The 22136-nt window shown below is 27.8% G+C and overlaps 1 protein-coding gene across 14 annotated transcripts in view; it reads right to left on the reverse strand.

The window, feature by feature from the left end:
- The window catches only part of LOC148232911 (CUGBP Elav-like family member 1), a 263128-nt gene extending 243372 nt beyond the window's left edge, over positions 1-19756 (reverse strand). For 10 of the 14 annotated variants that reach the window (XR_015810521.1, XR_015810518.1, XR_015810520.1 and 7 more), the window contains exon 1: positions 19290-19441. Coding sequence is in view for 7 of the 14 variants with exons in the window: in XM_088190745.1 (XP_088046871.1) it covers positions 19290-19309 (20 nt within the window). In the remaining 7 variants the exon portion in view is untranslated. Of the gene's footprint in view, positions 1-19289 lie in introns of all 14 variants that reach the window. The other 4 variants (XM_088190749.1, XM_088190748.1, XM_088190747.1 and 1 more) reach the window with 2 other exon arrangements.
- Between the last annotated feature and the right edge of the window lie 2380 nt (positions 19757-22136).

Raw genomic sequence — 22136 nt, forward strand, 5'->3', positions numbered from 1 at the left:
GACACACGTCTGTCAGCACTTTTATCAGCAATTGAAACGCTCCGCAGAATTTAAGCCACGTCTGCACCTTGGCAGAGAAATCACTCTTATTTCTTTCTTTCGATGTGTTTAATACGTTTTTTAACCTTGAACTAAAATGTTTGATTGAAGTAGTGAAAAAACATTACAGTTAAGGAAATTTATCTTTAGCCCTTTTTAGTTAAAAAAAATTGTGCTATTTTATTTATAGTATAGTTATAAATTCCTTAATCTTTGAAAATTTCGTTTGGACAATATACAATAAAAAAATTAATTGTTTTATGATAATTTATTATTAACAAAAATGAAATATTATTAAGTATATACTGATTTTAAAAAATAAATTTACTAAGCCTATTTCTTAACTGAAGATTAAAAAACCATTACGCATTTATGATCATTTATTCTTTAGACAGTTAATTGGGCTGGTAATAACACACACTTTTAATTTTAAAGTAACACTAGTAATACTTTTGATTTATAAGTTTAATTTATAGGCTTAGAAACATTAATCAACTTGTAATCTAATGCAACAAGTAGTGAGCTTGATCTGTTTTTCAATTCTAACGTTCATCAAAACTTCACGTGGATGAACCGCCCATGAATGATTTATCAAGACAACTATAAATCCATTAATTTTTTCTTCAATCTTCCAATTGATCTCTCCGTAATTAATTTACTCGCCAATTCATTAGGATGATTCTTGTATTTCTGTCTTGCATTTTTTATTTCTTTGTTGACAATTTTGATTTTCGAGTCTTTAAGAATAAGAAAGTTTGGGATGCGTCTGATGCATCTGATATCACTCTTAGATTTTTTTGTGGATAAATCTTCTGCAGATTTTTATTAAGTAAATAACGTATTCTTGCAGAAAGTCAAATTGGTGATTTGAGATTATCCCATATTCGTTTTAAGTAGTAGTATCTCCTCAAACATTTTTGATAAAATAGGAAAATACTAATTGATCTGTAAGATTTCACGTCTTCTAGTTTTATTCTAGTTTTGGAATATAAATAATAATTGTGTTAAAAATAGGTTTGTAATTATTTTATATTCTTTTCCGGTTGTTTTTAAGCATATTTAATGTTATTTTAATTAGGAATTAAATTATTATTTAAATTTATATACGTACTGTGGTCAATAATGTATAAATTATACTTTTAAACTGATGATCTTGAAGATTATAAGATATTTGCTAATTAAAATTTTTGTTTATGCCATTAACAAAGTTAAGTTGTTGCTTTAGTAGTAAAATACCAAACAGTACAGTTATTCGTTTATTTAAACCGTGTTTCTTTCTAAAAGAAAAACATATATACGTACTACTACAATTATAAAAGAAGTCATATTTAGGATGCCGAAAAACATTTTTGGCTGAACCTTGAGAGCAAACAATCAATTAAATGCATATTTTTTTTCATAAATATATATTATTTAAGTAATCTTAATAGTGATAAATGTCAAATAACGAAAGACAACCGTTACTTAAATAAAAATATCGTACTAGAATGTAATTATTACTTGTAAACTATTACAAAAATATTGTCTAAATAAAAATAACAGATAGTCATTTAGTTAAAATTTAACTCGAATATAATGCCTAAATAATTAAATTGAAACTAAAAAAGTTTTTAAATTATATTACAATACATACAAACTAATTATTTTCCTTATTAATTCATTACTCTATTTTTATTAATATTTTTATAATAACAGAGAATAATATTTTTAAAGATCAAATCTTGCTCTAATAATTTTTATTTATTTGAAATTTAGAATTATTTAACTGTAATAATTTACCTTAACATTTAAAAAAAATATAATATATTATCTGATTAGTTAGCTTAGCTATACATTATTGTTATGTTATAAGAATAATCTGAAAGGCTATATAGTCATATAAATGAAATAATAAATATTATGTATAAATTTTATTCTTGTTATTTTTGGCATACAATTGTGTCTTCATAAATCACGTTTTAAATTCGGCGCAAACGTATTTATTGTCTGTGACGAAAAAATATAAAAAACATTTTTATTGTATATTATGATTGTTTAATGTATATTTAGAATTAAATGTATTTTAAAGGTAGAAAAATAGAATTATTGTACAACTTGCTAGTGAATTTCATCTGATAAATTTAATATGATATCTGAAGTTTTGTGCCGAAGTAAATCGAAAGCAATTTAGAGATATTGCTACAATAATATTGTATCATTTTCATGTTAAAGCTGAATAAAAAATATATTATATAAATGGTATTACATTTCAATATGTATTAACTTACATTAGTATAGCGCTATATATAAATTAAATTTTTGATTCTATTGAAAAATAATTACAAATACATAAGGGAAATATACAGTATTAAAATTATAAATAATACATATAATTTAAAACACATTTTTGATAAAAATATATTTAATAGGTCAGTTAAAATATATATTTTTATTATTAAAGCTTCAAAGGCTATATAAAAGCTATATGGTCAACCGCTATTTGAGTTATTTAAATGAAACTGCCACACAGTGAAGAGATTTTCTCTATAATTCAATTAAAACTTTGCGAAAACATTGCACCACAGTTGGCACAATCTAAAACTGGGGGCTATCTCAAATTAATTACCCGATCGAGTGCTCACTTTGGAGTGGTTTGTTTGAACAGGACTCACAGACACATCCAGCATCCAGATCGTGGACGAGTGTAAACATCTCAGTCGGGCCCAAATATTGAGATAAAATGTATTTATTTGATTTGATACGGTTATTATACAAATAGAAGTCATCCTAAAGGGTAAGAAATGTAATAGTTGGGGGAAGACGACAAAAAATGAGGGTGTTCCTACTTATGATATAGGTTTAGTAATATTAGTATTGCGTATTGAAATTGAATCATAAATTATATATAATGCTATGAAACGTTTTTTTATCGTTTTGTTAAATGTTTACTGATAACAGGCATTGAAATAGAGAAATTGGTTTCTAAGCGCAAAAAATGCAATAAGGTGTATGGTGATTAAGTTTAAAAATATATAAAGAAGTATTCTAAATGTATTTTAAGTTGATCTTAAAATATATAGTTTATTATCTTATATATTTTTTTATATATGGATATATATATGTTTAAAGACTGTTTGAAACAAATTAAAAATGTAGCTTGAATTTAATAGTATGTAATTTAACTTGGATTAAAGAAATACTGGAATATAATACTATATCGGCAGTATATTAAAATTTATGATATACAAATTATGCGCGACCCATAAAAACATTTTTATTAAGAAACTGACAGTCGCTCGCAGTAGTTAGAGTCTAAAGATGTGAACAAGTTAATTCTTGACCCAAACAAAAATTCGCCTCATGAAAAATGCATGAAATATACCCATTTACATGACGAGCGAATGTTATACGATTGTGGCACAGTCCAATAGACGATTTTTTTATGCGATTGTCCAAAAAGTTATCAAATTACATTTTTATAAGGGGGAGGACTCGGAGCGATCAAATTACAATATAACCGCCGTAACACTGAACGCTGACTGACAAAAAGCGTGTTATAATTTTATTAAAAATGTATAAACAGCAATTTTTGTACAGCGTTTTACAACAATGGAGCTTTTAGACGCGGAGAGCTTTTGGCATGAAAATATATGGATAAAAATGGCATACTTTTTCAGAGCGTGACATGCGATACTTCATCGCAAAATCGAATGTTTCAATTTGTTTTGGATTGAATCCAGCCACGATTCGTGTAATTTTGTACATCGAAAATAAAACGTCAAACAACAACGTTCGGGAGTACGTGAGCTTTGTAAAAATACGGTTTATTTTTACGGTTTTTATCTTATGTGTGTATGTTGAATGTTATAGCGCCCACGATTAAATTGTTAAAGAAATTGTTCAACACTCGTTTTATGTTTAAGTGTATGAATAATACATGCAATTCAAATACCATCGTACAAAAAGAATGCGGAACTATTTTCTTTAATGTTTCTATTAAAGACGTAAAACTGTTTTCTTCTTTTTATATTTCTAATAAAATAAAAGACTTCTAAAATTTGCGCAATAAAGTGCCGCTCCAAAATCCATGTTCCTTTATGTGCCTTTATTTTGTTTCGAAATGAGAGATAATGAGATGCATATTCTTAACAAAAATACTCTTACGCATTCAAAAAACATTTATGAATATAATGCTTACCTGTTGTATCTACTATGACTGAAATTCGCAGAAGTTGTTCATTGAATAAAATAAAATGTTAAAAAGGCCCACCATTTAATATCATTAAACAAATTTAAAAAACACGTGTGAGTCGCAAATTTTTCTGAAGCTTGTGTAACGTTTTTGTATTTGTTGTTTCAAGACGCAGAGATTTTATTTCAATCAATATAATAATTCTATCGCGGTTATTTTATTTCTATTTATATGCAAGTACAAATAATCGCCAATACAGATCTGATCTTTATGTATATGAAATTCGTTCCAAACATTATTAGCTATTGTATCGACTATATACAACAAATTCGATAAAATTATTAATATAAAATGTTTCATTACTTTTGCTGAATTAATTTAATCGCAGCTGATCTTAATTCTGGTGATTACAAAAAAGTTAAAATTACGTTCCTAATGAAAAAAAGTGTGTATTAATAAATTAACCATTCTTCTTTTGACGCCCGCACTGATCAATACTTCGCACAACATTGTGTTATGCATATTTTATAAATTAATTAAGCTGACGATTAATTAAAATAATTATTATAACCAAATAATTATTTTTTTAATTAAATAATATTTTACAGGCAGTTAATTAGTTTTTTGTACTAATTGATTGTATAAATTGATATTGGTAAAAACTGAGAAAAAAATACGAAATACTTGGATATTTCATCCATTTAAATACCAAGCTATGAATAACTAATCCTAGTCACGAGAATTTATCAGTGAGCATTTTTTCTTAATAACGTTACTTGTTCCTGTTTTAAATATATACCATATTTTGCCCCCATTTATAAGTAAATATACTTTAAGCAGCAATATTTCCTTCCGTATGAATGAACCTTACGCCTCTACGGATTTAGAATTTATTACTACTATTTTAAACACACTTTGAAAACACAATACATTTTGACCAACATTGTATTTAAATATTAAAAATATATAAAAATATAATTTAATAGATGTATTTAAGAATATAAAAAAAGCTAAAAATTAATTTAAGAAACTTTTAAGATATTCTGATATATACGGAAGGCTTTATTTTCTGCGTCTGCATAGAAATAGTGCTTCAAATGTAAAACATTTATACAACTTACGGGTTGTTTCGAACACATCAAAATAAATAAATTACATGTAAAAGTAAAATAATTTGTTGTAAATAAAAAAATGGATGTAAAGTCAACAAAATCAAAATAGATGTGTCCAATTGCCAGACATAGATTACTTGTATTGTTTGTTATACACGCTGTTAATGACTTTGACTAATTCACCTGTTATGTTAGATTTAAAATTATAAAAACAACTAAAAAAAGGGGTTTATTAATTTGAGGATTAGCATACAATTTTTAAAATTAAATATTTATTACAAACTATACTCCTAGCTCAGATGTCTCTTACTAATATTGGCAAGTAGAAAATATCAGCTGACACTTAAAGTCGGTCTACGAGGGGATAGCCACTCACCGACCGACCAGTTATTCATCTTCGTATTTCATGTCAAAGATTAACTGTACTAAAAACGCTTTATATCATGTTTTTACATGCAAAAATAACATATTTTAAATATTATTATTATAGTTCTGCATAATAAATTGCAATGCTTTGTTTAAATAAAATTTTACTCAAGAAAATATTAATTCCTATTCGCCTTTTTTTTTATTTCGATTTAAAATTGTTCAGATAATGGAAAGACCTCGAACCTAGACTGTGTTGGGTCTGAGGAAGCGTCCAGAACTTTTGTAATAGACCCGGACCACGTTTGCTTCTCGGATGAATGACATTTCATTGTCGTTCCCGGATGTCTTGGCTGTTAGCCAACACGCCCGGCTGATAAAAGTGTCAAGATTAACACATTTCTTCGGCCGAGCATTAAAAATTTCCGAAGGCCAATAAAAAACAGTGAATCACGGACGGTCTGGTCTATTTTCATGACACCGAGACAGCATTGGCTATCGGCTCGTGCAAAGCTTGTTTACGAAACCACAAACAATCAAAACGGAGACAATTTATACGCGGAGGAGCTAACGAGCACAACATTGCTGTTGAGATTGCTGCACGAGAAATAAACATATGTATGTAACGAAAATAGTTGCAATGTAAAAAGAGTTTGGTAAAACAAAAATAAATATGCAAAAATTAAGATCTTGTTAAAATAGACAATTAGACAACATAAGATTGAATGATATATGTACATGCAGTATTTAAAAGAAAATGTAAAAATACAAATAATTATTAAATACATCGTATCATGGAGTATTTTATACTTAAATAATAATCTAATTGTATGTTTTTGAGTCTGGTCAATGAACAAATGATGATCTAATTGTAAATTTCAGAGTCAAACAAACGTCTACTTATTTACAAGTCGTTTGTCTAGTCAATTCTTCCTCTCAGTACTTAAAATAAATTATTTTAGTACAGCTGGTAAAATCTCTAGTACTCTTGATTATTGAAAAGGATCAGCAGTTCATGCAACTTCCAAAAAGCAGAGGTAGACTTCTAAGTCTTTGAGCTGAGATCGAACAATAGATTGCGGAAACATTCAAGAAAAGAACCAGCAGTACGTTCAGCTTCTCAAAGAAATCGGATCAAAGAACCATAAAGGGAATCAGAAGACGAAAGGGTCATATGAGCCAAGCTAACAGACAGAAAGACCTGATCTAAGACAAGCGACGAGATCAGTGGTCCCGTTGGTGGTGTTCAAGTTAAAGAAGACTTCAGTGCTGATCCCCGAGACTAGGTCATGATCACCAAGATTCTAATCTTGTGAGTAAGACTTTTATATAGTCGCAAATTTGTATTTTTTATACGTTAGTATTATCGTTACATTTTGAAAATTGACTAATGATGGTGTTTCATCTGATAAAAATTCCTTAAACTTTTAGACTCAATTTATAAATGGTACTTTCAATGGGACTAGAAGAAAATTTAATGGTTTTATTAATAATTGTGATACATATAAAGTCATTGGAAAGGCTGAATTAATTACCAATACTAGAGAATTAAATCCAAGGCAAACATACAAAGCAATTCTTCAAGAATATTTCTCTGATATGAAATTATTTCTACAAATTTTTTAATAATTGCAACAATGTAGAGAAAGGTCCAAAGAAAATGTTTTAAAATTTACTCAAAGATCAAATTTAATTCGAGCAGCAATGGTGAAATTATTTATAGTGAAATATTGATTAGTATACTGACAATGTTGAAGGAAATTGCTCTTCAAGTATTTTTTACGGGAACATTACTCTAATATCATTTTGTGCAAAGTGTGCGAAACCCCTCCTCGTTCCACGTATGAAGAAAATAGGATACATTTTAATAATAAAAATTACTATGTACCAAATGATAATCGCATTCATCGCGTTCAAACTGATAATAAGCGTGTTTTTTATAATTGTAATAAAATCGGTTATATCATGAAGGATTTGTCGTCAACTCAACAATTTCATTTATACTTTTCGTAATAATAACCCAAGTTGATATCGCCAATTAAATAATTATCAATGACCGAATTACAATATCAGCAACGGTAATAAGTTTAATTGCGATAGGAATTTTGTATAAAGCAAATATCCAAATAATTATCAACGAAACTCTTTTATGAATCAAAATAAATTTAATTAAACTAATATGAATAGAGATGTTGTGAAAATTTAAGCTAAGAATTCGGGGAACATTTTGACTTCCGGGACGATTGTAGATCGTCGGAATATCCAATAGTAAAAGCAGATTGTTAAATATAAACAATGATAATGTTAACTATATTAAATTAGATTGCCGGATAATGATAATTATATTAAATTGACATTAGAAAAAGCAATATTTACAAAAAGTCATAGATTCCCCGAATGTCATAAAAATGAAGTGTTGAAATAATACATAATACAACCATCAAATAGTTTTTATGAATAGTAGAGAAAAAACAAGATAAACGTATATGGTAAAAATAAATGTAGGATAGTAATTGATTACAAAAAATTAAATGTGGTGGCTATTGATGATGCATATCCATTACCAGACATTTCTGATATATGTATTAAACCAACTTGGTCACTTAAAATATTTTACTACTTTGGATCTTGCATCCGGATTTCATCAAATCCTTATGTATTCAGCACATGCGTCTAAAACTGCTTTTTCAACACCTCTAGAACATTATTAATTTAATAGAATGCCCAAGCTACACTCCAGAGAATAACGAGTAATGTATTAACAAGCATACAAAAAATAATTCAATGATAAATAACATTCTTCAATTGATCTTCAAGTATATTATTATAAGAATAAAATTGTTAATAATATTTTTATAGTGAATAACAATGTTTTTAACGGTCCTTTAAAATAGCGTCTATGTAGAATATCAGACCAATTTTAGAAGTAGAGAATTTTTTAAATCGTATTTACGTATAATGCCGTTTGTGTATTGCCATTTTAACGCGAAAATATTTATTTATATATTATACATCTGACCATTATGACTTGACAGGTTTTTCCAATGTGTGAATTTATGAATAAAATACTCGTTAGAGCGATGATGACTATAGCTTAAATACTGGCACTGACATCTTAAGTAAATCTACAATAAGCTAACAAGACCGTTTGAGAAATCGAAGTTGCAAAACTTCCTCGAAAAAAAAAGTTTATGACAAACTTAGTTACATGGTTTTTTAAAGTCGGTATAAATTACATTAGGCATTCTGGTTTCTTGATGTTATATTATATTATTTCTCGAAATATATTTTTTTTTATTTTTACTTTTCGATTTTCTCGAGAATTTTCAATAAAATTAAAATAAAGAAAAATTATTTGTTACATATAGTATGTGATTTTAATAATGCATAATCCTTATATTATTGATAAACAGGGAACTGGATGATCGTTAGAGAGAGCATACTTCAATAGGATTATGATTTTTTACCAAAAATTGGCTATAACAGCTGTAGCTACTCTACGTTTTTTATATTTTAAACAATATATTGCTATTAAACTTCATTGAATTATTGAAAAAACCAGATTAAAATTTAAAGTAATTAAAGCTACAATTTTTGTAATTTAATTATTTTAGACCTCTATTAAACGCTTTCAAGAAAGCATGTATATTTGACAATATCTTCCACGGACCTACCCTCTCTTATGCAGCCGTTGTAAATCATTTAAATGTATTTGTACAAATTCAAATAAACAAAAATAGATACTGTGAAAATTTTTTAAGGGTCAGACATTTTCTCGAAAATGCTAATTTTTAACTCAGCATTTTTCTCTAGACATTTTTGAAAAAATATACTAGATTACATTGATTTGTATTAGAATAACAGGGGAATTTCTCATCTTCATCGAAAGGCACACTAGGTAATTGACCATGGAACGACATGGATTAAAACTGCGTTGCTGGTCCACTAGCGCTTGTTAACAGTGATTGTGAATATATATGTGAATCAGTTTACTGCAATAACCAACAGATTATCAGTAAAAATAAATTAAAACGGTTTATTTGTCAATTATTATTAAATTAAATTTCCAGCTGAATTAAACATAATACAATATGTATAATGTTTATTGATAATATAAAACAAATCTATTCAAAAACTATTTTTAATTCAGTTTTGAAAAATTAAATTTAAACTGAATTAAAAATAGTTTTATTGTAAGCAACAGCATGTGAATATTTCTTATAACTACTTAATTACATTAAACAAAGCACTTGTCCCAGATGGTTTACTAAAGTGACAATATGAATGTCAGAACTAATGTCACGATATCTTGGCTTAGATGCAAAATCATTGCAGAGGCGTACTTACGAATTCCGAAGAAATGCTAGTGTTAATATACTAATAATCTTAATACATAATATACACACGATAAATCATTTTACCGATTTAGTTTCAACCACACGTATATATCATTTTCTGTCAAAACATATTTTATTACTTCTCGCATACAAAGTGTAGAAATATATAAGATTTGTAGTTCTCAAACCTTTGTGAAAAAATATATTTCATATTTTCATTTATTGTACTACGTAGTTTTTTCCATCGTATTGTAAATGGTTTTCTAACTAAATTGTTTAACTATACGACAAACATTTTTTTACGTGCTTTGTTCTTATAGTATCAAGTTAATGTAATAAAGTATTTTAACACATTGCGATCGTTATGATTTTTAAATATTCGAAGCTATATTAATTTACTTTGATGATACAATATATCTATATATATACCTGTCAGTACCATAAAATATGCTTATCATGACTGAATTCCCACGAGCGAGTAGCTTATAAACGCTTTTGTGTCAACAAAATATAAGTTTCAAGCCGCTCATGTTTCAAATATGCATTTCAAACCAAATCTAATTTATTATTAAAAAAAATAGTTCTAGTACATAACAAGTAAGGATTTAAACAAAACAACACTATAATAGCTATGTAGATATAAAACTTGACGTATAAAGTTATCAATTTGCCGACCATTGTATTGTGCGTCGTAGTGTTAATTATAGATAAGATTGTTTATTGCGGTTTCTCGCATCACAGAGAGCGAGCGCTAATATCTATTAAAACTCATCAGATGAAGTTTCGTTATTCCGGAATCGTCTCGCACAATGGACCCGCATCCTAGCCGTAGGATTTACATGACAATAAGCCTCCGGCTATGTGATATTTTCGTCTTTAATTACGAAACAACTTCTCGGCGAAAACTGGCAAACCGATGTGCGGTATTTGGAATCCAATTTTAGGTAAATTTACAACTCTGATAGCCAAAATCAAAAAATAAATGTCTGCTTCATAGCAATATTAAAAAATAAAGTAGTTAAGTAAGGGTGTAAATAAAAAAAAAATATTTAAAAAATCAAATACTTATACCTAGTTATTTAAAAAAGAGCATAAATAATGTTTCACTATTACTATTGTCCAATTCATTCTTAAAATATTTTAAATTTACAAATCATTGACGAAACGTAAAATTAACGAACACCATACATTAAAAAGAACAAATTAGGGCCCTATATTTCTTGTCACAAAGATAAGATATCTTGATTTCAATGTATGATTATAATTTATTTTCATCAAAAGTATTTTTATTATCGTTCTTTTTATATACATATTCGGTATTTATTAATTTTTATTTTTTAATTTAATTTACCTGTATTTTTAATTTTAGTTCATATCAATTAACACTAAGCGTTAATTGTTTACAAAAAATAATAATTAGCTTTTAATACAATTTTTAGTTATATTTATATATTTTGCAGTTAATGTGAATTTCAAGCGATGTTATATTTTCAATCGCCTTTTATTAAAATCATATATTATTATACATTTTAAAAATATAAAAAATAATATTCTGCTTCTTTAAAATGTCTGAAACTCAATTTGACAGTTGCAAAAAGACCATTTGCTATTCAAATCCAAACCTTACCTTCACGAATTAATTACACCCAACTTGATCTAAAATATTTTGCCGACCCCTGATCTAGATTATAAAAATATTATGAAATATCTTAGGTTATGTATTTAAACTAAGTTTTAGAATGAATAATAGTTTATTTGTAAATTATTATATTTAACAATTTTAGGGCAATTTTTATGATAAAAGTTACTTCTTTTACTTAAAATATTGCATATTAATTTTATTTGAAAGAAAAAAAAAATCCTTAAATTAATTGAATATATACAATGTACTTACAATTAATTAAAAATATATATGTATCGAGATAGAAGATGCTTTCTTTGTATCTTTACTGTCAACGTTATATCAATTTTGACGATTTAAGAGAGTAATTAAATTTTATTTTTTATTAAAACTGCTGTAATGGATTATTTATGATTTTAGAAAACGCATTAGTTTAGCTTATTAGCACTTATAAATACAATCGAATTTTAATGTCACCGAGCGGTCTTTGTAAATGGTGCACTTAGAGATGCGTTTATCTAATTCGACCGAATCTCCGATCGTCACGCACGATAAAATAATAAACACACTTCTTTATGTCGATTATTTAGAGCATGATTTTGTTAAGTTTGCCGCTTATATTCTTAAAGTTTTATATTGTTAGGAAAAAAGATGAAAATCTGAGATAGCTAAGCGTCAAGTATATTTTGACTGACCAAATCAAATTTGCAATTTACTCTCATTGTGCCAAAGTGTCAGGGAAGTCTACGACCCTCAATGACGATAAAAACGACATATAAGAATAAGCTTTTCGGAATTATTGAACGAGTCTTGATTATGAAAGGTGGAAGGGGAGGTGAAATTTTACGGCCGACTTGCTCGGCTGATGGAAAACGGATCCGATCCACAAAAAGGATGATTGATTGACGGCGGCTTCAGCAGGAAGAAGGGTGACTGCGATTTCTTGGATTCTCGATATGCGTGTCTGGGTTATAATTTTAGAAGAGAGGCGGTGTGTGTCACGGGCCGCGACCCGGATACGTGGTTATCAAAGGGAAGACGGAGCGGAGATGAGATTGAAAAAGGCGTTCGTTGTTTATTATCGGGCTTCTCCTTTGATGACTAAGAATACGTGCTAAGCAAACTGATTTAGATTTTCGATATTAACATAGAAACGATGAGCAAAATGCGTTTTGTATTATATACGCTATGATGAAAAAGCACAAAGGAAGTAAGTCTGAAAGTTTATCTGTCCATAATATAGACTCTATATACTGATAAATGAAATGCACACTGTACAATGACATTAAAAGTTTAAAAAAAAATATAATTAGATAAAAATTATTAATGGTATAAGATTGATAATAATTCATATTATTATCTGCATAGTTAAGTGTTATAGCTTCAGTCAAATTAACATATAACTCGTACTTTTAATATCTCAAAAGTCAAATCCAAAACGCAACAAAATCATCAACTTGATGGATCTTCTCATTCAAATAATTCATTTATAATGCCGACCGCATTCATTTTTCTCCGCCTATATGTATTTTTTCTTTCCATACAAATTGCACCATCGCCCCCAAACTGTCATCGCCCGCCTGCCTTGCAATCAATCACCCGGAATACCGTGGCATATTCTGCATACTGCGTGTCTCTAATTCTTCCATCTCCAATATGCCAATCACGCGACACATCCGATACAAAGTTGCACTACATTCTTTTAGTGACACTGAAAATAAAGGAGGCACTAAGTGCCAAATTAAATAATGATTTTCTTCGCCACATTCGAAATTTTCCGCTAAAGTTGTGATGTGATAATATTAAAATTTTCATTGTGTTATATTATATATAGAATTATTGTGGATGTATCAGTATAGTTTTTTAAAATATGGCTCGAGTGCCGGTATTTGTATGTGAAACCTTGATCGTATGATAGCGTCAAAGAAATAAAATAATAACTTATCTTATATAATTTTATCTATTATAATAAAGAATTATGAAACATTTCAAAAGCCTATTTTAACAGATGCTAATCGTATAATTTCAATATACTTATATCAAAAAATTATGACACGGTTGAACTTCATTATAGATAATGTTAGACATTTTTTTAATACAGTTTATATAAAGTAACAGTATGTTTTTGTTTTCTTAATAAGCATGTCACAAGGTACGTTGAAATCAACTGATCATGCATATAATAGTATATAATAGTCCAAATATATCTAGATTTATTACTCAAACAATATATAAATTATTCATGATGCAGAACTCATGCGAATATTATACGTGAAAATATTATTGTTGTAATTTATCACAGCAGATGATTTGTTATTAAACATGCAATATATAATATCTTACAGTGAATGTGTACTACTAGTGAAATTATATTTTAACTGTATTTTTAGTAAAATAATACCTGACTACATTTTCACCAGTAGATATAATCTTATTAGCGAAAATGTAATATAACTGATAGGCGCTAGTAAAATTATTTGGAGCTCTAAAATGTATATTAACACAATTAAAAAAAAAAAAATTTTATTATATTATTTAGTTTAACATAAATGTAATCTAATAAATGTATTTTTAAAATATTATGTGAATTGACTTAGCATATTTTAAATTTATTGGTTAAAAGTTCATTAATTTATTCGATATACATAGATCTATATACTTGTTTATTAAAGTAATTAAACTAACTTGGAACAATTTTAAAACAAATATAAATTTTAATATCAATATATATTATTGATGTTAAAATTATATTTTTTTAAATTAATATAGGAGTTTGTTAACTTTTGCTCTTCAATTTAATAATTTTATTATTTTTAGAGTTTAATTATACATTTAATTTAATAATTTTTTGCTATACTCTATATACATAATTAGTGCTTTTTTGCACTTATAACGTTATTTATTTGTAGTATTTTAGTGTTGTAACCGCACGCCCATTCGATATTCTATCGAGTCTATCAGATAATGCAAAAAGGACCGAAATATAAACACGGAGAAAAAGGGTTTGAATACACAAAGGGTGGACCTTAAAAATTCATTCCTAGCCCAAAGTTCAAAGTAAACGTATCGAATTCGATTATGTATGAAAAAGCAGCTAAAGCCCAATGCCGAGATTAGAATTTTTATTTTAAAGTTATGTTTACGTGCCTACATTATTTTAATTTTAAAAATAGTTTAAAGGGCGCACGGTATACTAATAGTACGTATATTGAATTCGTAAAAAGGTATACTGTGTTTCTATAATATATTACTCATAGAATAAGCAAACTTCATGCATGATATGTGTATCGATTTTTTTAAATATGTCTTGAGTAAAGTATGTATGTGATAGTGAATTTTAATTTAGAAACTGTTTTTCAATACTATTTATATTTTTCTCTTATATAAATATTTTATTAAAAATAGCTATAAAAGTATATAATGTATTTAAAAAATATTTACTAACATTATCTTTTTTAATAGTAAGGTGGTAAATAATAACATATTAGATTCATAAAAAACTGTAACGTATTAATATGGCTTACAAAAATAATCTTAAAATAGTGGCTTTATAACTGTGTATTAAAAAACAATATTATACTTTTATAACTTTTATATTAAACATAGATCCTGAAAAAAATGTCTTAAGATAGAACATTAACCTAGCCTTGACGGGTCCCATTAGAATTTATAAATTAGAAACATAGCAAAAACATTATCTTTTGGATAAATAACTAAATTATTACTTTATAACATAAACTGTTTTGTCTATTATCATTAAAATACGTAACGTAATAATTAAGCAAAATAATGACGATTCATTACTAATATATAAAACACCTAGGTGCAAATTTTATATAAACCTTAGTGTTTTTTTATTGTTTCTCAGAGATCTAAATTAGTGTTTCTTAAATACATATATAGTTTTAGTCGATCATTTTTGGATTATCTAGATAAATTAATAGGAAAAACATCACGATATCTCGTGCATAGTTACACCTATTAAATGAAAACTGTGATATTATTTTTTAATTAAAAAAATATATGTCAATTATAGGTTATGATTTTGTTTATCCTGTTGTAACGAATTGGGCTAATCGATTCCATGTTATAACAATAAATTTAAAAAAATTATTTGAATTTTATTAAGCACATTTGTCAAACTTTGCCTACCTTTCAAATAAAGGTTTTTTATTCAAATTCATGTCAACAATATTTCTTTATTATACTAAAATAATTAAAAATTATCAAATATTTTAAAAATTTACAAGCATTAAAAAAAATATTAAATAATAAAAGGGGTATATCTGTAAAAATTGAAGCAGTTATACAAGTTATTCATAATATTTGAAATATTAAAAGTTTAATTAGAAAAAGTTACAGAGCGGTAAATTTAAGAATAAGTACTGTATTTCAGTATTCAAAATTTTTGACAATTAATAATACTTATAACAATAAGATGAACCAATATTGATTCGAATACTTAGAGAAAATATAAATATCCTGCCTTTATTTTTAATAGCTTTTAAAATAGCGCTGTAAATATAAAAAACTTTTTATTATCTGGTTTTATGCTATCAAGTGCATCTTTATTTAGATTTAGTTTTTCTTTCGATTTATATGACAAGTTTTTCTTAAAGAAGAACTCCACATCTGTATAACGAAAAAACTTTAAAAGTAATATAAAACTAGTCTTTTGTATCTAAAAAACAATTCTAAAAACTTGTTTTATCGTTGCTGCACTACAAAGTGAAGCTATACAAGCAAAACAATTTTGTATACTAAAGTTATATATGTATGTACAGTTTCGACAAAGAATTCTTTTAATATATGCGATATAAATACGCATGAGTTCAATAATGAGACAATAAAATAGACAACTGTCAATAATAAAGAATTAATTTATTTTAAATAGCATAAAACTAATATTAATATCAGAATTATTCAGACCTTCTATATATGTATATAATAGCAAAAAGCGGAAATGAAGAACAACATTACACTTTTTTCTTAGAAAATACATATGCTTATCTTCAAATTTGTGCTATAAATACACAAGAAGGCAAAAGTAAAATAAACGTGGGATATACATTATTAGTTAATTTTTTTAATAGAAGCTTGTATATTATATATTCTATTGATATTGGATTTTATTAGTTAGATAGATATGCTTATATGTTGCTTTTATACACATGCAGTATTATATGTATGTATGTACTACGTATGAAATTCAAAGCTCCCCAAAAGCTACGTCGTCACACGAAAGCTCGCGTCATATTCTCGTATTACGTTCGCTTAATTGAATTTCAGAAACTCATTCGGTCAGTAATGTAAGGTTAAATTGAAAATTATAACAGTGCACATCCAACGCTACGTAACCAATTGAAAATGTATTTATTTAAACCGGTACATACATAATATAAACAAACAGCAAACGTGGGAGAAATACGAAGCAAAAGGGATGAAAATGTTAATATGTATGTATAAAACTTTTATTTTGATAACACGAAAATCGTGTAAATAAGTAAAAAATATTGCTCTAGTACGGTTAGCACTACAATAATATATTTTTATCTAAACTTTTTAAATGCAAATATTACATATGTACCTAAATACATTTAAAAGCGATTAATTATTACGCTAACATTTAATCTTTAAAAAATAAAGTAAGAACACGATCTTTTCGAAAGCGTAAAAATTCATTTTTGAAACACGTCCAAGATGTTTTCGGCTGCACATATTTACAATAGCGAATTAATTTGTCACATTAAACGCTTGGCTTGGTTTAATGTCTGTCTTTATATACTAAAGGATTAATGTTATTTAGTTAAAATTCACGATTGACAGAAACGATATTTTTTTACAATACTGAATAATGTGTCGAGCTAAAAATTAAGTCAAGGATGGTTAGAAGTGGTAGACAATAAATTGCTCATCTAATTGGACAAGACAATATTATAATGAATTAAAAACACGTGTCGTTCAGTTAAATTTAACTGCTTGCAACATCATGGGTTTAGTCATTGGGAATGAAATATAATACGTGCCGATAGTCAATTTATTTCGCAATGCTGACAAGCAACATATGGCGCGTTGTTTATTTAAGCAGCGAGATTTAGTTTTATATATGTATAAACATATTATTTTCATTTGCAAAGTAAACGGTTTATTATAACCGATGACTAAGAATATAAAATGAGTTTTATACCACTAAGAATGCACATAAAGCTTGAGATTTTTTGTGCTATGTGCTCTAAATATTTTCGACGTTTTGTTTCTTTTGCAAATAATAATTTATATTAAAATTAAGTAAGTAATACAATATTAATATATAATATAAACTTGTGCAACAGTTTTACTATTATATCATAAAAAATAATGCATAATTATATTTCTATTCATTATGAGCTTAAGCTTCCGAGTCTTAGTATTTAAACCTACATAACAATTCATCTAAGTGATTATAAATTTAATATGGTATCAACTTTTTTATGAGAATTAAGAATATTAAATAATTATTGTACTAAAATTTATTTAATTAAAATATCTGATTTTTTTAATATTCTTTTATAACAATGGCAATTACTTTACATTTTTATTATTAGTGTTAGCCTGTGTCTTGTTTTATATTTACACAAACACTTAATTATCGCGTAGAACAATAGATTGTTTGATAATAAGCTGTCATATAAATATACAAATAAAAATTACAGCTGTCAAACAAAAATTATCAGATGTTATATGCATTTTCTCATTAAAAATATTCATTACAATCCTTTTCAATAAATTTAACCTCAATGTTTATTTAAAAAAAAAAATATGCACATAAGGGTCTTTTGTAAATATAAGTTACTTTCATATGAACTGATTACATAGTATACATATTTAATAATAACATCGTTATCGTTCGATATCAAACTTGCAAAAGTCAATCAGTTTAACGAGCTCACGGTGACATTTATCAATTTAAAAGTAAGTTAACATTAGCTACATATTTTTTTGTGTATATATATAAAATGTTTATTCAGAATGTAATGATTTAAAATACAATCTATCGCATTTATCATTGATAAATACCTTAGGGATGAAAGTCATATTATTAATAAAATTTTACATAATAATCTATATGTTTACAGTGAAATGTAAATGTGGATATTGCAGAATATTTTTGGATAACAATTGTTGCTAGAACATAATAAATACTTTTACCCTCTGACATTAGTTATTGTTCTTAATTTTACATATGAATTTTAAATATGTATCACAAGAGTTATTGTAATATTTATATAAGTATGTATATATTTAAACTGTTATTTTACGGATAAAATTTCATCAACGCACAAGTTATTTTTAGACATTGAGCAGTGCTGCTTTTATTGACAATTGAGTTGTCAAGTTTGTTTGGACGCTTTTCTATGATTACTTTGTATGTTAGAGATGTGTGATTTTAATAGCATATGTATCAGAATAGTGTGAGGCAAGTTAGGTCAGTATAAGTGATTTTTATCAAATCGTACTTTAGGCCAACAATATGCTGGCAATTTTTATTCTGCGTACAAAGTAACTATTATATTTGTGGAAAAAATATGTGAGCCTATTCTGAGAGATACTTTAAACAAGTTTAATATCTGTACATACAATTATTATGATAAAAATAAACTCACCTTTCGTTCTTTATATGCATGTTCAGCTGTCAGTGCGAAACGTTGCAGTTTCGCAATCAAAATAAAATAAGACTATACGAGTATCAGGTCCTTTATCCTTATGTTTTATATTTATTATTATATATTATAATAATCACACATCACAATTTTTATCACTGTGAACTTAAACATACGTTCGCGTATGCTTGAACTGATCATCTGTAACAACACATCATTATATTATACATACATAACATTAAACACGATTGAATCAAATTTTATTTTTGTTTATTATTATTCGAGTCAAATTTTCTCGTTAAAAATTGCTTTTTATAGGGGTTTTTAACCTCCAAAACACGGTCGCGAATTTCCGGCTTTTTCCCGGGTTTTTCGGCGCTTTTCCAAATGGCAGAGACGCGATGTTCGTAAAGGCGCCGTTTGGCGTCGCGACGCCCACGGCCGTCCTCGCTGGCGCCCGAGCGACGACTGGCCGACGGGCCGCAGGGGGCGCGGGGGGAGGGGACGGGGCCTGCGCCTGCGCCCCCGTGCGACAGGTGGCGCCCCCTCAGGGCATGGGGGGCGATCGCCTTCGTTTCGCTAACCAGACGAACATCAATCATAGCGCGGGACGGACATAAAAATGACGGATAAGCCTATCGAAACGGAAATGCATTGCCGGTTTGTTTTCGAATTATGCATTCGTCGTGGGGTGGGTGGAAATAAATTCGTGATAAAATATAAGGGTTGATTGACAACAAAGTCAATTTGTTCGGGCAGTCGTTTAAATATAAAAATAAAATAAATGATCTAATGGAATAATGCCCTAGTATAGTCTAAAGCTAAACCATTGAATGTACAAGTCTTAAATACATGTACATTCAGTGGTTGTCAACTTATTAGTCACCAAAGTTAAAGCTTAATCAAATTATTTATTCTTCGATAAGCTATTTTATGTTATGCTTTTATTAATATAGTTTCATAGATTAACATATATATCATATCTAACAGACGTTTCAAGTTTACAATAATGCGATATCCATATTTGGCATAAGCGACTTTTGAAGTTTGAATTAATATAAAATATAAAATGTTGTCATCTTACAACAAATAGTATTTCAGCTGTAGAAAAATATGAATTATTTAAATTTATATACATATATTTATTACTATGTGCCCATTTAAGGGGTTGCTGCTATTGTGTTCTTAAAACCTAGCTCAAAGCTTTCTATTTCAACAGAAATTAGATAATAATATACGGTTACAGTAACACTAATTATTTTAATTATTCTAAATTTAAAGTCATGTAAAATAAAACGATTAAAATAATATATAGCATATCTTCTTATTTTAACCGTAAAAAACTAAATAGTAGATTTTCATATAAACAATTAAAAAACATTACCTCCAGAATCTCCAGAATCAGTGACTACTACTTAACCATATTTAATTTAAGTATAAACATTAAAAACCTAAACAAATCTTGCTTTAGAAGCAGATTTTTTTTAGTAGCTTTATGTTTCTATTGTAGTTAAGGTTAAATTTGTAAATCGTCTTTAATTTTAGTTTTAATCAATTTTTTGTTTTTTTCTTAAATTTATCCTTAGCGATCATCTAGTCAATCGATCCTTAGCGATCATCTAGCCAACCACTGCAGTCGCTTATTAGAACGGCAAAATAGCTACACACCTTTAGAAAGCGACGTTCGCTTGATGGGCAGTGTCCAAGGTCGTATTGAATTGCAACGGAAATATTGTAGATCCGGTGATTTATTATATTCGTGACCGTTTCTCAACAAAAAAATATTCTCACAATGATGGAGAATATTTAACTATTGTCTTATTTCCTTGTTGATGAATGATCATTTTGATCACAGTAAATTAACAGTTTTAAGACAAAGACCCTCTCAAACGTGGTCATCTGTGTGTCATTGCTACATAATAATCAATAATTCCAATCTCCAGATAGGATAGAAAAAAAGCACTAGGGTTTATATTGGATTTGAATCCATGCCTTTTAGGTCAATAGACGAAAACTTTCATGCCTGCCAATTAACACGTTAGTTACCACGCTAGTCATTAACGTTGCTGCTACAGTGCTTACTAATGCCCAGCACAAAATGTTGCATTGCGCCATGGTATGTAACAGTGCCCGGCTATGGTATACTGGTTCCTATAACAAATTCATCTTCTCAAATGAGGCACATTTCCACCTTTCTATGTATCTTATTATTATTAAAATTATGATTTTAGTAATTTATTTAGCGAAAATAGATAATTTTTAATAATGATAATAAACAAAATTGCCAAATATAAGGCGAGGAAAATTTTTATGTAATTCACGAAAGACCATAACATACACATAAGGTGACTATTTGGTACGCATTGTAGTCAGGCGGCATCATTGGGCATTACGTTTTTTAAAACTGTGAAGAGCAAACTATAACAGTCAACGGTAAGCATTATAGCCACATGATAATCGCATCTTGTTACATACCGGGCGCAACGTTGGATGTTTTGCGTGAAAAGTTTCGCATTATTTCACGAGTCGTGTTTACACCGACTTACCTAAAAGTTGAAGCACCTAAGAACCAACATCCGCCAAGTTATAGCCGATGTACCACCCAAAATGTACAAACAAATCGTTGAAAATTACATTGAAAGGATCGGCTGCTAAAAAAAGGCCAGAGGGGCCTACTTAAAAATATGCTAATAATAAAAAAGATTCAATGATATTAATTTGTATGAATTTTCTTTTTAAAAGTAAAAAAATTTAAGTTGGCTCACCCTTTATATTATAAAGTGGTCTTATAAATATTCATTAAAAGTTATCGTATATTTGTTATTAGCATCTAAAAATAGTCAGAATTGA

This window comes from Plectrocnemia conspersa, unplaced genomic scaffold (genome assembly GCF_051122295.1).
Source record: "Plectrocnemia conspersa isolate PC_06_02 unplaced genomic scaffold, ASM5112229v1 ptg000008l, whole genome shotgun sequence".
Lineage (NCBI taxonomy): Eukaryota > Metazoa > Arthropoda > Insecta > Trichoptera > Polycentropodidae > Plectrocnemia > Plectrocnemia conspersa.